Below are 24,687 nucleotides of genomic sequence, written 5' to 3' on the forward strand. Positions count from 1 at the left end.
CGTCCTTCCTGATCACTAGTAGAATGGGTGTAGGCCACTGACTGTGTGAAACTGTGACAAGATTCTGATGTTCACTAGATAGTCCACATCAGCTTCCACTGGAGGCTTCAGAGAATAAGGCACAACTCTGGGCTTGCAATATTTTGACTGTATGTCAGATTTAACAGTGAGCTTCACTGATGGGTTGCTTATTTGTCCAAGCCCTTTTTCAAAAACTTCGGAGTGATCGTACAGTATTTTTTGAAGGTGTCAAGGTGTTTTGTGATTACCTTGATACAGTTCAGCTGCTCAAGCCAAGTTCTGCCAAATAATCATGGACAATCAATTTGTGTTACCCTTGTATATTTTGTTGAACTTGCACCTGGAGTCTCCATTTTTGGAATTAACTTTTCTCCTTAAATCTCTTAAATCTTTTGAGACAGCCACTCCAGTATCAAGCTCCATATTTGTAGGAACTCCCTCAGTCAAGAGTGTAACCCAGGAGCCATCTCTTACTTAAGTTCTGATAACGTGCAATTCTAGGACTCGCTGAATGTCACTAGAGCTTTGTCTTTTTCCACATTAATTTCTGACTTCCATCTTTGCTTAGGTTCAGTCTTCATAGGTCTCTTCTTGGATGGATGGTTACTCTGTGTTGCTAGTTGTTGAATTATGTGACAGGTCATGACAATGTGTCTCTTCTTCTGGCACTTCCTGCAAATGACCTGGTATGCCTAGCAATTCTCAGTGGTATATAGTTTGCATATGATGGCCACATGGAAATTCCGTACGTTTTGTCCTCTGACTCGCCAATTTAGGGGGTGTATTTCTTGGTTCGCTTTAAATTTCAGAGACTCCTTCTCTGCAGTTTCCATGGCAATAGCTACATCAACAGCCTTGAATGCTAGCGCTGATACAGTCAGTAACTTCTTTCAGATCTGATCATTGTGTAATCCAGAGACAGATTGGTCACATAGGGCATAACTTAATGTTTGTCTGTACGACAGTACTTAGATTTTTTTTTTTTTTTTTTTTTAGAGCAGCAATGAACTGTACTACTGGCTCTCTTGCTTCCTTGATAGACCCAATATCATTCTGCTATCATCAATGGGGCAGGAGAGAAATGTTTGTTTTTTCAGTAATTGTGGCATTTCTGGGCATAATTGGAGACAAGAAGTCACACAGCAATCTGTATGCCTTCCAACCCATTACTATCAGCAATATTGAAATTTGTCCTTCTAGAATGGAATTATAAACTACAAATTGCTCAGATTGTTTGAGGCACATTACCCATGTTTTACGGTTTTTGCCTAATTCATCAACATTTCTCTTCCCTCCTATTGGACTTTGTGCCCTCCTGGACACTTTCTTCCACAGGAAAACTTTCTTTATTTGCTTTTTTTCCTTCTTGGGCAGTCAGTGGGAGCACTGGACACTCGTGGGTTAGAAGATCCTTGTTGCCCGTGTTATATTTGGACCGAGCAGTTAAGGAGCTAGACAAAGAAGGAACTGATTTTAAACACAGCTGTCTGATCTGGAGACTTTCATTATTTTGGTAACAGAAGTGAGGCTTTGTTCTGAGTACAGAGTACCCACCATTTAAAGAGGCAGGACATTATATAGACCCTTTGGAAATGGGGGGAGAAACAAGCAAGGTAGTAATCAGAATTATATGATCTTTATACTCTTATACCACCTGTTACGTTTATTTATAGCCCTTGCGGTTGTGAATTGTCATTGGTCCCTAAGTCTACTGATACTTTTCAAGGACTGACTATAGCAAGTCCCAGCTGTTAGGCTACTGTAACTTGAAATCTCTTGTAGACCTATATTTGTAATGTATAGGTTTTGATTTGCATATCTTAGGAGTCTAATCCAGTAAGAGTTCCCAGTTTTTAATGTCAGTGTTCTTAGTCCTATGCAGAGGACTGTTTTGGAATAAAATTGTAGTATTTGGATATTACTTGAGGTGTAAAATATTATTCTAAAGGTTTGCTATACTAAATGCTCTCAAGTTTACAATTGTTCATGGAAAAGGTATTGTGGAGCTGGGTGCCTGAAGTATTTGTCATAGTGAGATTATGCATTTAAAAACTAGTGTGTAGCAGCCACCCTGATGTATTATAAATTTAACTACCGGTATATCGTTATTAACTAAAACAGTTGCAAAAAAGCAATGTAGGTTGATTTTAAATCGGCTATTAGCCTCAATTTGAATAGTTGATTTTAATCAGCTTTTCCATTTGTACTTCAATTATCTTCTAAAGAAAGATGTATTCTCATTGGTTAACATGACCATTAAAACATAGAATCATAGAAAGGTAGAACTGGAAGGGACCTAAATAGGTCAGTATGTTGATTTATAGTTAAATAGAGCCTTTACACTAGATTTCACACACCTTTTTGCTACCTAGGAGGGTACACTATAAGTAGATGCATCTATTTAAGCAGTTACATTACTTAATATTTTCAGATTTTTAATTGTACATTTTGGTGTGTAATATTGCTTTAACAACTTTTTGGTCATGATTTGTATCAAGCAGTATTAGGGTGGTAACTGGAATTTAATTAAACACACAACAGCATATAACATTTATTTTTATTAAACAAAACCTTAAATGTTTTGCATACATATTCTTATCGAAATATATTTCACATATACAACTAAATAATTTACTGACTATACTTTATCACTCTGTTCCGTTAATAAAACTGATTATTTCTGTTTAGCCTGGGAAGATTTTCAAATATGCCTAAGTAGAAGTGACTGGACTGTAAATTCCTGAAATGAGAGAGGCTCCTAAGTTACTTAGGCCGACCTGTTGTGTCATATTTGTAAAGCTTGACCTCAAAAGCTAGATGTGTTTTTTCTCTGATACTTTCTTTGAGTTAAAGGCTGCTTTTCTATATAAAGTTTCTGATTGAAGCTAGTAGATTCATCATATTTATTTTTTTATTTAAATAGTTTAAGAGATTATAAATTTAGGCCTTAACACATTTTATATTAAGTTTAGATTTTCTTTTGAACAGCTTTATTTTTTTAAAGAAAAATTTTTTTTAGTTTGATATTTAAATAATCTAAATAAAATGATTGTATCACCTTTTTTTAAAAAAAAATCATACAGCTTTTTCTAGGGTGGACAAAAATCTGTCATTGATGATGTCTGTGTTGCTTTGCCAAACAGAATTAGTAAAACTGTCCGTTTTTCTTTTCTTTCCTGTCAGTCCAAAATGTAGGTTTGAGTACAAACGATCTGAAACTCCCACTAGATACTACTGCTACTGTGGGAAGGTAGAAGATCCAGAGTTGGACCCATGGCTGGTACCTCACTCATGTGGCCAAGTATGTGAGAGGGAATTTAAACCTCCATGTGGGCATAAATGCCTACTGCTCTGTCACCCGGGTAAGTCCCTTCTATGCTATTGATTAATTGTTCACAATTAGTCATGAAAACTATCATGCTTAAAATCAATTATGACACTGGACTTAAAACTTTAATAAATAGGAAGTGAATATTTATGGGAAATTTCATTATTAAAAGTTATTGAACACTAATGAAAGGAAAATAAAATGAGTTATGGAGCCAGCGATGAAATGTTAATTTTGTTTGCTTTTAACCGTTCTCAGGTCCTTGTCCTCCTTGCCCAAAGATGGTCGCAATAGCCTGTTACTGTAAGAAGGCTAAACCAGTGCCGCGAAGGTGCAGTACCAAAGAATGGTCATGTCAGCTGCCATGTGGTCGAAAACTGCCATGTAGACAGCACAATTGTGAGAACCCTTGTCACCCAGGTAGACCTGATCTTCTAAATTGTTCAGAGTAGTTTTGCATCAGTTATGAAGAGTTGAAGCTTGCCTGTATAAACTAATTAAAAGGAAAAAATGATTGTAATTCTTCTCCCTCTGTCACCTCGCAATTAAATCCTGTATTGATCACTTATTTTTAGGAAATTGTCAGTCTTGCCCACGAGTCAGTAAACAAAGGTGTGTCTGTGGTAGACAAACAGCAGAAAGACTTTGTGCAAGTCCATTTTGGCAGTGTGAGCAGGTATGTTTCAGAAGTGCTTTTTTAGATTATCTTTATCTTATGAAAATGGGCTACTTTCTATACTGGAAAATTTTTAAAAAGTTACCTGTTAAGAGGGTTTTTTGCTTTTTAAGGTACGTGTTTTTAAACATACACACGCAAATCTAGGCAGCGGTCATTTGAAGACAGATACATTTACATGGGTCCAGTTCACTTCTGACATTAGTATTCACAGCTTTGTTGACTATGTTGGAATTCTGCTTGCTTATGACAGTAGTAAACTTTACTTTCAGTCCCCATCATTTTGAGTAACTTTTAGATTCTTTTGAGAGTAAAACTTCTGTTGCCATCTTAAAAAGTATGAAACACAGCTTAGTATGTGCTCTAGAGCTTCGCTTATTTACTAGTAGCAACTATGAAAAGCTTAATCAGTTTTCTAAGAATGATTCAATATTTGTGGCTCAGAGCTACAACTGAGACTGTAGGTTGTAAAAATCTTAAATTGAGGGAAAGCAAAACATGAGTGCTGTCATGACACAGCGCATAACCTCTGACGTTAATTTGTAACTTAAGTATACTTTCAAAGCTCAGGAAAATCTCCCTTCTCCTTCACAGTCCCATTGGATTTTGCATCCTTTTATCTTGTTAATTTGCTCACTGTCAGCTGTTGAGTTATTGTAGATTTTGTTTTTTTTTCTTTAAGGTGTGTGGGAGAACTTTGCCTTGTGGTAATCACACATGTGAACAAGTTTGTCACTCTGGTCCCTGTGGAGAATGTCCTCGATCTGGGAAAAGACCTTGTCCATGTGGGAAATCAAGTAAGGATTTTTTCTCTCATTGAGGCACATTTATTTGCTGAAATAGACTTCAAATATTCAGACATGTCCCACGTAGCAAGAATTTACAGGAGACTGTTGTTGCTCAGGTCTATAAACCTTTTTTTCAGTACTGTTTGTCAAAGGGTTACTTCTGCAGTGCAGTTACTTAGCAGGTTCCAATAAGCAATGAAAGCTGCAAGTTTTATATAACTTTCTTGCTTGATTCTTTACAAGTTTGATATTGACTTAATTTAACTATGATTTTATGAGAGGTGCTAACTTAATTCAATAAATTTGTATAATTTCTGTAGAGTTTCTTTAAATATGAGAGGGTGAAGCTAGAAAATACAGGTCAAATTGTCAACTGTATAGCTAGATGTATCTGTGTTTTTTCTTTAGTACACGTGCTATCTTGTTCTTTTATTTAGTGTTTTTTTTGCCTTGTACGGAAGATGTACCTACTTGTGGAGATAGTTGTGACAAAGTTCTTGAATGTGGAATCCATAGGTGTTCACAGCGTTGTCATCGAGGTCCCTGTGAACTTTGTAGACAGGTTAGTTTTAATCTCTTCCAGCATATAGCTTTTAAATACTTCGTAATTCAAATAAAGGTTTTGCCTCCTAAGAAGCTGCCATATCTGTCACTAAAAGCACCCATCTGAGACCAGATTCTTTGGGTAAATGTGTTCAGAAAAATGCATTACTTTTGTGTGGCACCTAACCAGTTACTAAAGGTCATGTTAAAGGCAAGTTTTAACTGGTAGTTGAGCAAATTTAATTGGAAGTCCTGTGTGGGTAATGCACATCTTCCACTGTAGCACTATGAATAGGCCACTAACATTGCTAAAGTGATGCTGAGAACTATTTTTAGGCCAAAATTTAAAATATGTGGGCTGCTGTCAAGGTTCCTTTCCCACTCAGTAGAGTACAGATACAAGGATCTGCATGTGAACCCCTAAACTGAATTACCAGCTTAGATTTGGTTTTGCTGCAACCACTCCCAAATACTAACTCCCTTCCCTGGATAGACTTGAGAGACTTCTTCAACATGTTCCTGGTGAACACTGATCCAGCCCCTTAGATCTTAACACAAGGAGAATGTAACCATCCCCCCTCCTTTCCCCCACCAGTTTCTGTTGAGTCCAGATCCAATTCCCTTGGATCTTAAAACAAGGAAAAATCAATCAGGTTCTTAAAGAAGGCTTTTAATTAAAGAAAGGTAAAAATGGTTAAAAATCATCTCTGTAAAATCATGATGGAAAATAATTTTATAGGGTAATTGGATTCATAGAGCCCAGAGGAACCCCCTCTAGCCTTAGGTTCAAAATTACATTAAACAGAGTTAAATCCTCTTAGCAAAAAGGAACATTTACAAGTTGAGAAAACAAAGATAAAACTAACATGCCTTGCCTGGCTGTTACTTTCAAGTTTGAAATATGAGCATGGATTGATGTCTGGTCCCTCTTAGTCCCAAGAACGAACAACCCCAAAATAAAGAGCACACAAACAAAAGCCTTTCCTCCACCAAGGTTTGAAAATATCTTGTCCCCTTATTGGTCCTTTGGGTCAGGTGTCAGCCAGGTAAAAGGATTTTGGTGTCTCTGACCAGGAGGAATTTTATAGTATTGTACAGGGGAGGGCTGTTCCCTTCCCTTTATAGTTATGACAGTGGCAAAAAAGCTCTTTTTTTAGTAAGTTTCCAGTGTTGAATTCTTTTTTTAAGCATTCCCTGATAGGGTGTTAACCCAAGTAATATTTTTCCCAAGACATTAGAATTTAGAAATCAAAGTGACTTCTTATTTATGTAGTCCAAGCTGATTTAAATGTGAAGGGAAAAAAAACTGCATAAATGGCAAAGGTTAATAAAAAAAAAAAAATTTGTTTACCTATTATGAATAGCTTGTTTTTTTAATGTGTTTAATTAATATGACTGAGAGGAAGGACTGTCCAGTGATTAGGGCATTGGCCTGGGTGTTAGGGACCTAAGTTCAGTTCCCTGCACCACCACAGACTTTGTGCAAGTCACTTAGTCTGTCTGCCTCAATTCCCTATCTGTAAATTGTGGATAATAGTACAGTATTACCCTGGAAGGTTGTGAGGATGAGTACATGAAAAGATTGTGAGGTGCTTAGATGCTATAGTAATGGAGGCTATATAAGTACCTACGATGTATGTTCGTTGCCCCTTTTATATTTGATGCAACCTGGAATTCTGTGGTGCTGTTTAAAATGCCAGTGATAAGATGGCTTGAAAAACTTTATGGTAATTTGGAAGGAGATTTCCCTCCAACTTGCCATTGAAGGTGTGCCTTCCCAACAACTGTTCTGTCTGTGATAAGGCAAATTGGACATGGCTCACTCAGTCAGTTGATGGTGCTTCTGCTAGACCAGAAGCAACATCAGTTGAGGGCATTCCAAGGTACTAATTTACCCTCCCTTGCTCTGTGTACAGCATTACAGCTCAGAGAGCATGGAAGTGATTTGTATATTGAGCTCAGTGCCATAGTTCTGTGCATGGCATTTTGCTGCAACTAGAGACCATAAGGCCCCCATTGTGGTTTTTAAAGAATATTCAGTTCTGGCTCTTAGTCATAGATTATGTTGAACTGCATTCCTTGAATTAAGTTTAAAAGACATGGCATCAGGAAAGAATCTGTTGGGACTGTATTCTCTGTTTGGGTGCTGGGGTGGAAGGGAGTGTTTTTCCAATTATTGTTTTACTTGTGCAGAAAAAATTGTCATCTCCTGGCCTTTCATAACTCTGCCCCTTCATACTTATGGATTACTCTTCTGTGTTCTTCCCTCTGCCAGTAATGGCAGCCGCGCTTGCTTATTAGTAAGCATCTTGTACATCTTCCACTCTGTCCTTTTATACATGGAATGCTCTCTCAATTGATCTTTAAGGTTACTCCCCATCCTCTTTCCATCATTGCCTCCAGATAATCTCCGGTACAATGCCCGTGAGATACTAGCTAACATATGGTATTTGGAAAGAGTCAAATAAACTTGTAAGCTTGGGTTGTAAGCTGTGCAGAGCAGGGACAGTGTCCTCATATGTTTGTGTAGTGCCTAACACAGTGTGGTCTCTGGATGATACTGTAATAAAGTTGGTCAGTTTGCCTTATGGTTCTTAGTAGAAAACTCGTTAGCTTCCAACTATAATGTCGTCATTATCCCCTCCCAGGAAGTTGAAAAGCAGTGTCGTTGTGGAAAGCATACTAAACGCATGCCATGTCATAAACAGTATCTCTGTGAGACAAAGTGTACTAAAATTCGTGATTGCCAGAAGCACCAATGTAAGAGAAAGGTGAGTGTTAAAATATGTATTAACAATACACTTACACAGCAATCATTAAAGTTCTAATTTGGCTCTTTATCAGTTTTTGGTCCAATTTTATATTCTTCTTGTACAACTGTAGCATTGCATCAACATACCTTTTTGTTTCACATTTGGAAGGCTTTCTTTCAATTGTGAGGGCTAGCTAATTAATAATTAAAACTCAATCTGCCACATAGGGTAGATTCTGTGGCAAATTCCAAAACTGAAGAATAGAGTTTGTTTAAACTGCTGCTGGGAATATATTTTGATATTAACTATCTCCATTTTTCCCAAAATAGCTTTCCCCTTCTATTTCGACATATGTTTTTGAAGGTTTGAATTGACAGTCACGTTGTTCAAAAGTCTCAGAACATCTATAGCCTTTGCAGAAAGTGTCTCTTGCTGATCTGAGGAGCTAATCTGTTGGCAAGTTCCTTTTAGAGGGTACCTAGTGGATTTTTCAGTTCAGTCAGTTTTAAGGGAGCTACTCGCCAAGTAGATCAGCTTTTGCTTTCATTGGGACTTCAGTGCCTAAACTACCCTTTGTGACTTGGAAAATCTCCATCTAAATATTAACAGAAATAATCTCCTCCTCTTCTCTCTCCTCTCCCTTCTCCCCACAAGCCTCCTTACATGTTAAAGAACAGGGTGACAGCCTGTCTAAACCTTAACCCAGCTGTTTCCTTTTGGTAACATAAAAGAAGAACTCATGTCTGAAAAGAGAGCACATTTAATGATTTTTCTTTTCTTTTGTACTGTATCTCAGCTTTTCTGTGCAATTGCAATGCTAGTAGGTACAGAACGTGTTTAATTCTGTACCAAGGTGCTGGTTTGCTTACAGTTTTTAATACTGTTGAGCTAGGTATACATTACTAATAAAATTGTCAGATCATTCAGAGAATTTTATTTGTATATAGTTTGTGTGATTTCATGTAATGGAAAGTTTCACAATGGAAAAAATATACAGTATGAGTTAAAAGAATAGTATGCTCATGTGGGATCATTACCACAAAAATTTGCTGTAGAAGTTTTAGTTTGTGCTCAACTCTGAATTAATTTCATAGCTAGTAAACTTAGACATGAAAACTCCCAAATACAATTATTTTGCGGTTGGAACACACTTACACATCAAATCATCCATTAGAGAGATTCATTGCTCCTGACTTCTGTGTTCAGAGTATGTAGGTGCAGCACTAAGCGGCTGTACTAGAATTTGGTTATAAAAATCAGTTTAGACTGTCCTTTTCTCAAAATTCTCCTCTTACATGTGCTATATGTAGATCTGAGGCCAAATTAAATATGCATAGAAGCATAATTTCCAATTTTGTATGTAGAGAGAGCACTAAATCAGCCAAGAGGCTCCAAGTAGCATTTTGCCTGATTATTGCTTATTTCATTATTATAACTAAAACTCCCAATGTTCCTCCATATGCCAAGGTAAACACCTCAGCCAAAATGGGAACTGACTCTCTCTCTTTAAAGATTTGACTGCTGCAAATAAGTATATAACTATTCCACTGTATCATTGGAAAGAGCAAAATACATAAGTGGAACCTGAGGAAGGCTGTAAGGGGTCTGAAATTGTATCTTCCTGTTCATTATTTGTTTATCCTCCTTAATGTCATTGAATGCAGTAAGTGAGCCATTGGATATTAGGAGGAGAAGAAGCAGTCTTTAGTTTCTCCCTTTTTGGTTGTTTTCTGAGGACAACTGGTAGGCAATCTCAGTGACCCAACCAGTCATTTTTAACTAAAATGCCAGATTGATTCTGTTTTGAGTTGTATGGGTGAATTTCTGGCTTGATTTTGGTTTATGGGATTCTTTTCAGCAGTCTTACTAGTGGTAGTATAGTATCCAGGATCTGTGAGGTGTTAGACAAACATAGGAAGGTGGAGTTTCAGACTCAGTCTACAAACTGGGGTTTGTTTTTATTTCCAACACACTTACTTTAAAGATGGTCTGCTGAGCAAAATTACTGTCTGCACTGCTACTTTATGCTATACAAAGGCTGCCTCAGACACTTCAAAACTTTTTTCTAACACTGGAAATGTCAGGGGCTAATTCCTCTTTTTCTTGAAGAGCCTGAATAATGATGTCACAAAAAGTTGTCATGGGAGCTGCAACGTTCCCCTTCCTTTGTTCTCCCAACAAAAGGGAGATGAGATGCTGAGTCTTTACTTCTAGTGTAAAAGACAGACAAGCCTTCATCCCTCAAAGTAAAAAAAAAAAAAAAAAGTAAGATTATCTATATGCATCATAAATGACGAAGGTACAGACATTTTTCACCTCTGCAGTTCAATTTTAAAAACTAGACTGGACAAAACACAAGTAAATGTATTGTAAGGAGCGGTCTTGAATTTTCAATGAGGTAGACTAGGTGACTTAAAAATTCTGTTCTTTCTCTAAAGATGAAGAACAGAGTAAATGTTGTAGTTAGCAGGAGTTCCAGTTCCTTTGGGCCCTTTTTCTACCTTTTAACTAGTTGTCCTCTAAATCTTACAAGTAGATATTTCAGAAATAGAAGAGATATTTTAGTATTGACATTTTTTAAGCTGATGTGGGTGGGATAACATGGCACAGCTAATGTATACCAATTACACATTTGGGTATTTGAGCCCAATTAAAAAGAGATCCGTCAGACAAAATGTAAAAAAAAATTCCATTGATTTACTTTTTAAAACTTTGAATTTGTCACACTGAAGTAAAGAAAACTGTTGATTTTTAGTTTTGACTGGCAGTCTTAAAGCATTTTAAGAATTATGATACAGTGAAGAGAACAGAGTTGCCATCTTTCAGTTGAACAAAAGAAAAAAAAAAAAGCTCAAGCTCCTTTGCTAATCCTCTATCCCTTCTTTCTTTAGTTCTCTTTCCCAGGTGCAAGGGCGAGGGATTGCTATCTCCTGCCCTGGAATCCATTCACTTGTTCTGCTTGATACATGTGTACTGACCAAAATGGATAGTATTACACACTTGAGAATAAGCACAGTGAAGGGACCACAAATCCCTGAAGCATGTAAGCAGTTACTCCTGTGCTGCAGGAACAGAGATGGTAAAAAACAGAACCTGGAGAGTGCTGAGCCAGACCCAGGCAAATGTCCGTCATAATCATTCAAACTGTACAGTAGTTGAGTCTAAAATGACTTCACAAGTCAGCCATGTACAAAAGTATTCTAATAAAAAAAGCCCACACCTATTCAGATGAATATCTAGAAGTTCTATATCTTGCTAATGTATTGAAATGACACTTTCAAATGACTTTCTAGTGTATTTTTTATTACAAGCGCTCAGTTTCTGTACTACTACTGTGTTTCATGTGAATGGCGTCGAAAGAAGATGACGTACATTGGAAATTCTAAAATAGCCAGTTCTGCAGAATGTTTGCTTTTATTTTATAGTGTTGTTCTGGAAACTGTCCACCTTGTGATCAACTCTGCGGGCGGACTTTAGGATGTAGAAATCACAAGTGTCCTTCGGTTTGCCACAGAGGTAAGACTACGCTGAAAAATACCAGTTGTATTGATGCCTTTTTGTTGGAATATTGTTTCTGATGGCACTAGAATGAGATTTTTTTCAGCCATACTGCCTGGAAGAATTGTCTTCCTTTCCTGTATGTCTGTCTGCCTCTTTGAGTAGAGACAAGTAAGAAACTGGTATTTGGATCCTCTCATTTTGCAGAATGACAGCCAAGTCTCAGGGTTTCTTTTGGTAACTTTTGTTTGACAGAGTTCCATCGAGAGGGAATACCTATCATAACTGTTTTGGTCTTTTTGTAGGTTAATTTTTCTTTCAAAGTAACTGTGTTTATTGAATATGCAGTGTGTGAGGCCTAGTTACAATCTACATATTGTTCATGTGGTCATGTTTGGTGGTTTCTAAAACAGAATATGCAGTGGTTCTCAACCTTTTGGGGCTCATGACCCATTTGTAAATGTTTGTGGCTTGTTGTGAATCAGTAAATAGTCTGGGGGGCAGAGGCCTGGGAGTTGTTTTGGTCAGATCCTGTCCCTCAGTGGGGGTTGGGTTCCGCCCAGCACTTACCTCAGTGGCGGCTTCTATGGCTCCTGTGCTGTGGGGCTGGCTGGGCTTGGCTCTCAGCTTCAGACATTGCAACCTGCAGGATTGCAGTGCTTCTCTCGCTTGGCCCTGTCCTCCTGACTGGACCAAATTTGTGAGAGTGGAGTTGTGATCTGTCTCATAAGGTGGCGGTGCTACTCACTAACATTTGTCCAATTTGGACTCCTGTCATCATGACAGCTGGGCTAAATGTGAGTGGTGCTTAGATTCCAATGCCCGGAGCAGGGAGGCAAGGCCAGCCAGCCACACGGTACAGGAGCTGCAGCATGACCCTTTGAAACATTCTGGTTACCCCATTTTGGTTCCTGACCCATGGGTTGAGAAACCCTGTGCTATTTTTTTTTTTTTTTTTTTTTTTTTTTGGATAGAAGATGAGTGTTTTGGTATTTTACTGGTTAGAAAAAAATAAAAACTAGATACTAAATACTTGACAAAGGAACCTGAGAAAAGTGCCCTTCAGCAGCCCCAGATCCCAGTTATAAAGAAGCATGAGACTGACTATAGTGGGTCAGACCAATGGTCCATCTAGCCCAGCATCCTGCCTTCCAGCAGTGGCTGGTGCCAGATGCTTCAAATGAACAGAACAGGATTATTGATTGAGTGGTTCATCCCCTGTTGTCCATTCCCAGCTTCTGGCAGTCAAAGGCTTAGGCTTAGTCTACGCTACATGTTTACTCCAGTATAACTACATCGCTCAGGGGTAGGCAGAATCTACAACCCTGAGTGATACTGACCTTAACTCTGCATGTAGACAGCACTATGCTGGTAGGAGAATTTCTTCCTCTGACATAACTACTGCTTCTCGTGGAGTTATTAAGCTGATGGGAGATCTCTCTCTCCTGTCAGCTTAGAGTGTCATCACCAGACATACTACAGCATCACCAGTATAAAGTTGTAGTATAGACCTGCCCTTAGAGACACCCAGAGCTTGGAATAATCCCTGAGCATCCTGGCTAATAGCCACTGATGGACCTATCCAAGCGACCAGGGAGCTTTGTGAACAGGGGCTGCTAACAGGGAGTTTTGCAAGGGGGTTTGGCAGGGGAGTGGGGGTCCCTTGTTGGGTCTATCTGTGCCCCTTGAGTCCCCATAAAACCTATGAACCAAACTACATTCATAACTACTTGCTGTAAACAACCCTTTCATTAACTACGAGACAATGCAGGCAGAAGCCCAGCAGCAGAGTAGGGGCTATCCAGTTTATTGCACTGAGTGTAGTGTGTATGATTACCTACCCTGTGGGTGGGTGGCGTATGTGTGCAGTCCGTGCAAGGAGCTCCTGACCCTTAGAGACCACATACGGACTTTGGAGGCCAGGGTGGCGGAACTGGAGGAACTAAAAGAGGTATGTTGTTGAGGGTTTCCGGGGCACTGTAGAATTGTGCCACCTCCGGTCAGACAGCCCCTGCACTGTGGAGGAGGATGAAAGGCCCAGGGAAGCAGAGCAGTTAGTGGGAGCAGAGGGGAAACCTTCCCATAGTTGGGACCCTCCTTCCAGATGGTGCTGTGGTTGCCTCTCGCACTGAGGTTACCTATCCGGGGGAGGGAACTCTAGTTGCTAGGAAAAGGCAGGTGTTGGTAATGTGAGATTCAATCATTAGAAACGTAGATAACTGGGTTTGTGATGACCGGGAGAACCTTATGGTGACTTGCTTGCCTGGTGTGAAGGATCTCTTGAGGCATCTAGACAGAGTTTTATGTGTAGTGCTGGGGAGGAGCCGGTGATAGTGGTACATGTAGGTACAAATGACATAGGGAAGGGTAGGAGAGATGTCCTGGAGGCTAAATTTAGGCTGCTAGGGAAGAGACTGAAATCCAGGACCTCTATGGTGGCATTCTCAGAAATGCTCCCAGTTCCACATGCAGGGCCAGGTAGGCAGGCAGAGTTTCAGAGTCTCAATGTGTGGATGAGACGATGGTGTAGAGAGGAGGGGTTTACATTCATTAGGAACTGGGGAAACTTTTGAGATGCGGGGCAGCCTATACAGGAGAGATAGGCTCCACCTAAACCAAAGTGCAACCAGACTGTTGATACTAAACATTAAAAAGGTTGTAGAGCAGTTTTTAAACTAGGAGATGGGGGAAAGCCGACTGCTGCAGAGGAGCATGTGGATCGGACAGAGACTTCTCTTAGGGGAGAGTCTAATGATAGAGAATCTCTAGGTTATAGTCAGGAGCAGCGGATGGAAGAGGATAATGTAAGGGCCAGATCAGATGATAAACAGTCACATAAAAAAGATTCTGACACATCAGAAAAGGGCAGACAAATAAACAGGGACAAGGTTTTAAAATGCTTGTACTTGAATGCTAAAGTCTAAATAATAAGATGGGTGAACTAGAGTGCCTTGTGATAAAGTGGGATATTGATATAGTAGACATCACAGAAACCTGGTGGACTGAGAGCAATCAATGGGACACAGTCATTCCGGGGTACAAAATGTATCGGAAGGACAGAACAGGTCATGCAGGTGGGGGAGTGGCACTATATGTGAAAGAAAATGTAGATTCAAATGAAGTAAAAATCTTAAGCGAATCCACATGTTCCATAGAATCTCTATATGGATAGAAATTTCATGCTCTAATAAAAATTTAACATTAGGGATCTATTATCGACCACCTGACCAGGACAGTAATAGTGATAACGAAATGCTAAGGGAAATGAGAGAGACTATCAAAATTAAGAACCCAGTAAGAGTGGGGGATTTCAATTTTCCCTATATTGACTGGGAACATTTCACTTCAGGACAAAATGCAGAGATAAAATTTCTCGATACTTTAAATGACTGCTTCATGGTGCAGCTGGTAGGGGTACTCAAAGGGGAGAGGCAACTCTAGATTTAATCCTGAGTGGAGTGCAGGAGCTGATCCAAGAGGTAACGATAGCAGGACCGCTTGGAAATAGTGACCATAATACAATAGCATTCAACATTCCTGTGATGGGAAGAACATCTCAACAGCCCAGCACTCTGGCATTTAATTTCAAAAGGAGGAACTATGCAAAAATAAGAGGGTTAGTTAAACAGAAGTTAAAAGGTACAGTGACTAAAGTGAAATCCCTGCAAGGTGCCTGGGTGCTTTTTAAAGACACCATAAAAGAGGCCAAACTTCAATGTATACCCCCAAATTTAAGAAACACAGTAAAAACTAAAAAAGAGCCACGGTGGCTTAACAACCATGTAAAAGAAGCAATGAGAGAGAAAAAGACTTCCTTTAAAAAGTGGAAGTCAAATCCTAGTGAGGCAAATAAAAAGGAGCATAAACACTGCCAAATTAAGTGCAAGAGTGTAATAAGAAAAGCCAAAGAGGAGTTTGAACAACAGCTAGCCAAAAACTCCAAAGGTGGTAATAAAATGTTTTTTAAGTACATCAGAAGCTGGAAGCCTGCTAAAGAACCAGTGGGGACCCTTGACGATTGAGGAACAAAAGGAGCGCTTAAAGACGATAAAGTCATTGCGGAGAAACTAAATGGATTCTTTGCTTCAGTCTTCACGGCTCAGGATTTTAGGGAGATTCCCAAACCTGAGCCGACTTTTGTAGGTGACAAATCTGAGGAACTGTCACAGAGTGAAGTGTCACTAGAGGTGGTTTTGGAATTAATTGACAAACTTAATATTAACAAGTCACCGGGACCGGATGGCATTCGCCCAAGAGTTCTGAAAACTCAAACATGAAGTTGCTGAACTATTAACTAAGATTTGTAACCTGTCCTTTAAATTAGCTTCGGTACCCAATGACTGGAAGTTAGCTAATGTAACACCAATATTTAAAAAGGGCTCTAGAGGTGATCCCAGCAATTACAGGCCGGTAAGTCTAACATCTGTACTGGGCAAATTAGTTGAAACAATCGTTAAGAATAAAATTGTCAGACACATAGAAAAACATAAACAGTTGAGCAATAGTCAACATGGTTTCTGTAAAGGGAAATGGTGTCTTACTAATCTATTAGAGTTCTTTGAAGGGGTCAACAAACATATGGACAAGGGGGATCCAGTGGACATAGTGTACTTAGATTTCCAGAAAGCCTTTGACAAGGTCCCTCACCAAAGGCAGTTATGTAAATTAAGCTGTCATGGGATAAAAGTGAAGGTCCTTTCATGGATTGAGAACTGGTTAAAAGACAGGGAGCAAAGGGTAGGAATTAATGGTAAATTCTCAGAATGGAAAGTGGTAACTAGTGGTGTTCCCCAAGGGTCAGCCCTAGGCCCAATCCTATTCAAATTATTCATAAATGGTCTGGAGAAAGGGGTAAACAGTGAGGTGGCAAAGTTTGCAGATACTAAACTGCTCAAGATAGTTAAGACCAAAGCAGACTGTGAAGAACTTCAAAAAGATCTGCCAAAACTAAGTGATTAGGCAACAAAATGGCAAATGAAGTTTAATGTGGATAAATGTAAAGTAATGCATATTGGAAAAAATAACTCCAAATATACATACAATATGACTTAGCTACAACGAATCAGGAAAAAGATCTTGGAGTCATCGTGGACAGTTCTCTGAAGATGTCCATGCAGCATGCAGAGGTGGTCAAAAAAGCAAACAAGATGTTAAGAATCATTAAAAAGGGGATAGAGAATAAGACTGAGAATATATTATTGCCCTTATATAAATCCATGGTACGCCCACATCTCAAATACTGTGTACAGGTGTGGTCTCTTCACCTCAAAGATATACTGGCACTAGAAAAGGTTCAGAAAAGGGCAACTAAAATGATTAGGGGTTTGGAGAGGGTCCTATATGAGGAGAGATTAAAGAGGCTAGGACTCTTCAGCTTGGAAAAGAGGATACTAAGAGGGGATATGATAGAGGTATATAAAATTGAATGATGTGGAGAAAATGAATAAAGAAAAGTTATTTACTTATTCCCATAATACAAGAACTAGGGGGTCATAAAACGAAATTAATAGGCAGCAGGTTTAAAACAAATACAAGGAAGTTCTTCACACAGCGCACAGTCAACTTGTGGAACTCCTTACCTGAGGAGGTTGTGAGGGCTAGGACTATAACAGCGTTTAAAAAGGAACTGGATAAATTCATGGTGGTTAAGTCCATAAATGGCTTTTAGCCAGGATGGGTAAGGAATGGTGCCCCTAGCCGCTGTTTGTCAGAGGATGGAGATGGATGGCAGGAGAGAGATCACTTGATCATTGCCTGTTAGGTTCACTCCCTCTGGGGCACCTGGCATTGGCCACTGTCGGTAGACAGATACTGGGCTAGATGGACCTTTGGTCTGACCCGGTACAGCCGTTCTTATCCTACATGAACTTATCTAATTCTTTTTTGAATGCAGTTACCCTTTTGGCCTTCACAACATCCCCGGCAACAAGATCCACAGATTGACTGTACGTTGTGTAAAGAAGTACTTCCTTTTGTTTGTTTTAAACCTGTTGCCTATTAATTTCTTTGGTTCTTGTGTTATTTGAAGGGGTAAATAACACTTCCTTATTCACTTTCTCCATACCAGTCATAATTTTATAGATCTTTCTCATCTGCTCTTAGTCCTCTTTTTCAAGATGAAAAGTCCCAGTCTTTTTAATCTCTCCTAATATGGAAGCTGTTCGGTACCCCTCACCATTTTTGTTGCCCTTCTCTGTACTTTTTCCAATTGGTGTTTTTATCATTTTATACTTTCTACTGCCTGTCATTGCATAGTATCTGGATGCCCAGGGAAAAACACATGAGACAGAAGCGAAACTTTGAGATCTGATCATTTATAGGCGCTGTGAAGTAAGTATAAAATTCATATGCAATTTCTGATTTCTTAAAATAGTATCGTAGTCACCATGAACACACTAGTGTCACATCTTAATATAAGTTCTTTGCTATAACTTAGTAATTGCTAAAACAGCATATCTAGATTTACTAATATGTGCATACACTAAATTTTATACACAAACTTCTAAATGTTTGTATAAATACACACCCCCATACCCTATATATATTTCCACAACGGCCTACTTTATTGCAGAAAACCTTTGAACTCCTTATATTTTTACAGGAATGTCATAAAATGAGATTTGGCCTTAAAGTTTTATTATTCTCTGGATGACTAAAACACTAGTTGTTTACTTTAATTTATGAATTAGGAAATGTTGTGAGATTACTTCTTAAATTAATTCATTCCTTTGCACGTAAGGCGGTGCATTATTGCTGCGATGGGACCATCCTGTTTGCTGAAAGATGATAAATTTATTTCAGACACTCAGATTTATGGTCTCACTTTGCTGTCCAGACTTTAATTTTATAGCTTCTTAATGTGGGACCTTGTTCCTTTTAGCATCATTTGTGTAGGTTTCTTTGTTGCTGTTGTAGCTTATTCTGTGTCACAGATTGAAAGCTTTATTTTGATACTACGTATATTTTGAGACCTTTTGGAGTGTTACATCTTGTTTCCAGCTTTATTAGTGTATTATTTTAACACAGGCTTATTCAAAGTGTTAAATAGAAATATAAACAAAGAGAGCTTGGAATAAAGAACAGGAGGTCATTCATTTATGGTTTGGAATGTGTGCAGACTTTAAGCAGCCTTTTGTTTATTTCTTGCCTCATAACCATGCATTTTTGTTTGAAGGTAACAAGATAACATTCATAGTTAGAAAACTGTTAGTTCAGAATGCAGAGAAGGATAATAAAATGGTTCAGAAGCTTTTCAGTTGAAAATAACTTGGTCTAAAATAGGCCTTCAAGTTTTAATGCAAAAATATGATTCAAGTGCAAGCTATTTCATAGTATCACTACCTTATAACTGTAAAGTAAAAGAATATCAGAATGTCTGTTTTGCTTCAGTTTTCACTAAAAAAAAACAACAAAACAACCAAAAAAAAAAGTTAATTGAGAGTGTGACCAGATAATTAACACAATATGTATTAACAAAGGGAAAGGAGGCAAGTCAAAATAGGGGAGAATAATAGGTTAAATAATATTTAGTTAAGGTGGATGTATTTAAATTGGCAGAGCCTTATAAAATTGATTCTACAGTACTTTAAGGAACTAGCTGAAGCAATAATGGAAACATTAACAATTATCTTTGAGAACTCAGGGAGAACAGGTGAGTTCCTAGAGAACTAGAGAAAGGTGAATATACTACCGAGCTTTAAAAAGGGGAACAAAGAGGACCTGGAAAATTCTAGACCTGTGAGACCTGGAAAGATCTGGAACAAATTATTAAACAGATCAGTTTTCTAGCACTGACAAGAGAGAGAGTGTTAAACAATGAGTGATTCCTCATAAGTATTTTGTTCTTTCTTTCCTTCCTTCATTTTTACGCTGTCCCCTAATGCATGATGTTCCTCCTCCTCTAACCCATGTAAACTTTATTTTCACTTTTAAATTATAAAAACATTGTAGTGCTGAATCCAAGAGTAACTACAGAGTTAACACTCTTGATGCTCTGTGCACTGAGAGAGGGAGAAGTACTGACCTCAGGAATACCACCGTTTTAATGAGTGCAAGACAGCTGAGAAAATGCTGCAAACCCTGGCAAAGTACTTTTTGTGCATTAGCATGGTAGTGTTCGCTGGCCTCTTTTGTTGACAGTTAGCAAAAATGTCCTTCCCAAAGGAAATTGCACTGGTCCCTTTATCACTAACTTGGGTGTGTCTGTTCCTGCTGCTGCATAGCTGATAGGGCAGTTCCAGAATCTTTTGCATGTACAATGGCTGTCTCCTGTTCTTCATGTAAAGGTGCATTTGTCTGCTAAAAAGTGACAGAAGTAGGCAGAAAATATGAATGACCCTCTGCAGTATGTATTAATCATAGGAATGCAAAATGTGGAAAGCCCCAAATGTGTCACTCATATCTGCCCCTTCCATTTTTCTAGGAATGCCAGTAGTTGTCCTCATAGATGTTGTACATACATTATCCAACGTCTGAGATGTAGTCTTGCCATAGAGCTTATAATTTTTTATAAAAATACATGTTACACTCTGGTAGTACAGTACGTTAGTGTTTATTTCATTAACATAATTACATTTTTTATATATGATTAAAAAAGTGTGTCAGCACTCTCACACATCTCATTAAAAATTGGACAGTTGCATATCCTTTTTGGGCTGTTTGTGCTGTCAGTGAGAGGAGTACTGATTCTAGAAATATTGCATCTCAGATACCATTGAGACAGCCAGGATTATCCACAAAGTTATATTCCTCATTAATGGTTTCAAACTATACATTTTTTCATAAACTTAACAAGAAAATAGAGTTACGGATAACTCTATCTCTGAGTCTGCTTTCTAATGCAATTAATGTCAGCAGTGGCACATGCAATAAAATTTTACATTTGGTATTTGATAAATAAAATGAGTGGAAGAGTCTAAAAATGTTGTTTTAACCTTCTCTGATCTTTACCTTTTAAATTTTGAAATATGTATTAGTGTTTTCCTAATATGAATAATTTAAAAAGGAGAAAGACTTATTAGGTGCATTTTATCAGCCTCTGTGCAGTTAAGTGACAAGCATGATAAAAGCTGCAAAATGGCATCTTATAAATGTCAGAAATCTGATTTTCTTTATGTTGACCTTTCAGAAATTGATGAAAGGCTATAATCTGTCTTCACATTCATGAGAGTCTGTGAAATACAAATAGCATTATGTAAGTGCCATTTGGTCAGGGTAACTTGTCTAGCATTGATGATACTGCCTTGCATTTTAAATCTACAAATTGAACCTTTCTTATTTGGATAGTAGTTATATCACTATAGGACAGTCAAACTTCATATTTGTTTCAAAGTCTGAAACTGTCCCTTCAAATTGGTTCTTGAAACTTTGAATCGAGATGCAAGCGTAACATCCGGTTTTTCTTCAGATAGTGCAGAGTAGACGGATTAGTACAAAAAGGTTCCCAAATTCAGAATTGTGGTGATTACTGTTTTTAGAAGCAATGGGATATTTTGACTATCACTCTGTTCATGTATTTGTTTTAGGTAGTTGCTACCCATGTCCGGAGACAATAGATGTGTTGTGCAATTGCGGTAAAACTGTTCTCAAAGTACCCTGTGGCAGAGAACGTAGCACCAAGCCTCCAAAATGCAAAGAGCTATGCAGGTTGGTACAGAAGACTTATGCGTGCACATTGGTTTCTAGTTCTTTGGATGACTTGAATTTGAATTCATCTAAATACTTGCATGCTACTATTTCTGTGAAGGACGCATTATGTCAGATTTGGGGTATGTAAAACCATTGTCTTTCCAGGGTCATTTGTGTACTCAGCTACACCAGGTGATTGCATCAATGTCTCTTGCAATCAGATTCCCCTTTTAGTTGGCTGGTTCTTATTCTTCTGTCCTCAGAGGACTGCATCTCTTTGGAGCTCAACAATTCTCCTTAACTAGTCAATGTAGTTGATGTTGAGAAGTAAAGGCCTTGTTTTCATTTTTACAATTGAAGTATGGTTTTAGCGGCTTAAACCTTGCATTGTGGAAATCTTTTCATTTGCCAAAAGAACTGGCATTTTAAAAAATTTGTATATAAAAATACACTGAAATCAGTGGCCTTTAGGTATGGGATGGGGAGAACACACACTGAAATCCATAGAAAATTTATTTTATTGATGTGCTCGTTTTAAAGCTTAATAGCTTCATAGACTTTTGTGTGGCATAGGACTAAAAACAATTTAGTCAGCTATCTTTGTTCAAGGAAAAAATCAGTTTTAATAATTAAGTACATATATATTTAAATAATGGCTTAATGATTCTATTAAGTTGTTAAGATTCAGATTGACTGTCTCACTATGAAGTTCGTTTTCCTTTAACATCATTTTATTTCCTTACGGTTATTTTTTTCAGTCCTCTTCTACCATTATGGAACAGTCAAGGACATAGAGTGTCATGGCTCTACCTCAAAGAGGCAAAGAATCTGTCAAACTATAAATAAGGTTCTTAGGAAGGGTCTTTCTGCAGGAGAGTTAAAGAACTGAAGGAAAGAGATTTAAGTATATAACGGAGCATCTCTTCTAATGGGAGGAGAGTGAGATGTAGGATGAGAGAGACAGTGACACAAGAAATTGCCAATGAGTAACTTTCTCTTGTACATCCCTCTCTTTTCACTCCAGCAGTAGGGATAGTCGCAGACACACAGCAAACTTACCAGCAATACCATATGGAAGAGGTCTTAACTTATTACCCTGTGAAGAACTGTCTGAAGAAACAATTCTTAGATATGGACAGATCCAGATTGACAGCACTTTACCACTTGTAGAGAAGTCTGCACTGCTGTCTTAAACACATTTGAAATGAGGTCTTCAACTCTGTCTGGAGAGTAGCTATGACTAGCAAACTGATCTTTAATCAGTTTCTGACACTGGTGGTTTACTTGCTCATGGGCAAGGAAGATGCTGTCTGGTGATGATGGATTTATGACAACTCTCAAAATTGCCACACCTTGCTGAATGCTTGTGAATGAGACGAATGTCAACCCGTTTATCTGGGAAGTGAAGTCAATCTGTTTGGGAAAAGCAGATTTTGGCAGAGTGGGAAAATGATAATTTGATGTGATTCGAAGGTTGACCCAGTCTGCCAGCAGGCTAATCAGCTCCTGAAACCAGGGATGTCTGTCTCACCAAGAGACTAACAGTATTATCTCATTTGTCCTGCTTCGCCACCTTCAGCACTCGGGAGAGGTGGAGTAAGGTTGCGGAGGAGCAGAATCTTGGCTCTTCGGCTAGTACTTTGGGCTAAAGAATTAACATATTTGCATGAGGACCTGAGTGTACAGAGAGCAGGGAAGATAGATCAGTTTTTTTCTGCAACAGTCAATCACTGAAATTTCAGGATGCATCATATTTGCTTGAAGCTGAAATTATTGAAATACCATTCACTGATTGTCAGTTGGTGTCATCTGAACTACCCTTCCAATTTTCCCCTGCAAATAGACTGCCTGAAATGACAAGAAGTGACTCTCTATCCAGGTCCGGGGGAGAGATTCTGAAAGTAGGCGTGCACTTGGTCCCTGCTTGCTCAGCCCAGTTGCTAGACTGCATCAGAAGATACTTGTGAAAGTACAATATCTTTTGTGTCTGAAAGGCTAAGATGATCTGAGACTCAAGTCAGCTGATGATCAGTTTCTGTGAAGGAACCAAGTCCGCTGGAGTGTGGGGGAACCCTGGTGCAAGTCCTATCCTGAGACTGGTATCCATGGTCAGAAACTAGAAAAGGGTAGCAAAAGAAAGGTCCACCATGTGATGGGGTAAATTGGAACAACTGGAAAGGAAGGAAGAGACTGCTGGTGGAAAAGAGGGATTCCTTGGAGGAAGAGGCAGAATGCCATCTGGCCAGAGGGAAGTATTGTAGAGGCTGAAAATTAAACCCAGAATGTAGCTCACCACAGGCTACGAAGTGGTTCAGAAGACAGAGGCTTTGACCAGATTATTTCATGTCTTGAGTCTTTTCAGTAGAACCCTAAAGCCTACTGGAGAAATGTGTTCATTTGCCACTCTACTGTCCAGGATCAGAAGAGCATGAAAAAAGCAAGTGTGAATTGTCCTGAATTATTAGGAAGCCCTGGGTTGCATGGTACTACAGAACCTTGGCCCATGACCACTTCAACAGGGCTCTGATCAGGATGCCTTTGAGAGGGGGAAACAAGTATATCCTATCCTGATCAAATTGGCCATTAGAATTGCCAGGTTCTTGAGAAGCTCCATGGGGATGGATGAAGAACTGAGGATTGAGAACAAACCACATGTGACAGACAGAGAACATGAAAAGATGGAAGTATCCATACCAACTAAGAGGCTAATCAATTGAGATGAGCTATCAGCAGCAGGAGAAAAAGAACCTTCATCTCAATTGATTGGCCTCCTAGTTGGTATGGATACTTCTACCTTTTCATGTTCTCTATATGTATAAATATCTTCTGTCTGTGTGTTCCATTCTATGCATCCAAAGAAGTGAGCTCTAGCCCACGAAAACTTATGCTGAAATAAATTTGTTAGTCTCTAAAGTGCCACAAGTACTCCTGTTCTTTTTGTGGATACAGACTAACACAGCTGCTACTCTGGAATGTGACAGATGTTAGTTATGTCATATAGTGCGCTACTGGAAAATGCCTAGGTGCTACAGGGAAGTGGATGGTGTAAAAAACCTATATAAGACAGACTGAAGGAGTGACAGACAAAATGGTAGTGTTTGTCAAGAGCGAAGTGGAGAGCATTCCATTGGCCCAGGTGGATGGGGACATGAAGATAGATATCCTGAAGGTCAGCTGAGCAATGGAACTTTCCTGTGAAACAGATAGGCAAGGAGACCTAAGGCTTCCATCCAAACCTTTCATTTGCATAAGTTCAGGAAGCAACTGCAAAACCTCATATTCCTGTGCTTTAGAGAGTAATGAAAGTAAAATATTGAGCTGACCTATCTCGATTGCCTGTGGCAACTGATTGAATGGCTCTCTTATCCAGAAAATCTTAATTTTTTGATGATTCATGAGGGCCTGCAGGGATGGAGAGAGTACTAGTGAAAGTGCCCAAGAAGAGCATAACAC

The 24,687-nt window shown here is 38.7% G+C and overlaps 1 protein-coding gene across 5 annotated transcripts in view; it reads left to right on the forward strand.

Annotated features, from left to right (window-relative positions):
* Window positions 1-24,687, forward strand: part of NFXL1 (nuclear transcription factor, X-box binding like 1) — a 96,115-nt gene that overhangs the window by 19,642 nt on the left and 51,786 nt on the right. For 4 of the 5 annotated variants that reach the window (XM_050947500.1, XM_050947498.1, XM_050947497.1 and 1 more), the window contains 8 exons: window positions 3,205-3,383; window positions 3,608-3,769; window positions 3,925-4,025; window positions 4,708-4,822; window positions 5,251-5,375; window positions 8,005-8,127; window positions 11,535-11,625; window positions 21,132-21,252. In XM_050947500.1, the coding sequence (XP_050803457.1) occupies window positions 3,205-3,383; window positions 3,608-3,769; window positions 3,925-4,025; window positions 4,708-4,822; window positions 5,251-5,375; window positions 8,005-8,127; window positions 11,535-11,625; window positions 21,132-21,252 (1,017 nt within the window). The remainder of the gene's footprint in view (window positions 1-3,204; window positions 3,384-3,607; window positions 3,770-3,924; window positions 4,026-4,707; window positions 4,823-5,250; window positions 5,376-8,004; window positions 8,128-11,534; window positions 11,626-21,131; window positions 21,253-24,687) is intronic. The other variant, XM_050947499.1, reaches the window with a different exon arrangement.

Source organism: Gopherus flavomarginatus, chromosome 3 (assembly GCF_025201925.1).
Source record: "Gopherus flavomarginatus isolate rGopFla2 chromosome 3, rGopFla2.mat.asm, whole genome shotgun sequence".
NCBI classification, from domain to species: Eukaryota; Metazoa; Chordata; order Testudines; family Testudinidae; genus Gopherus; species Gopherus flavomarginatus.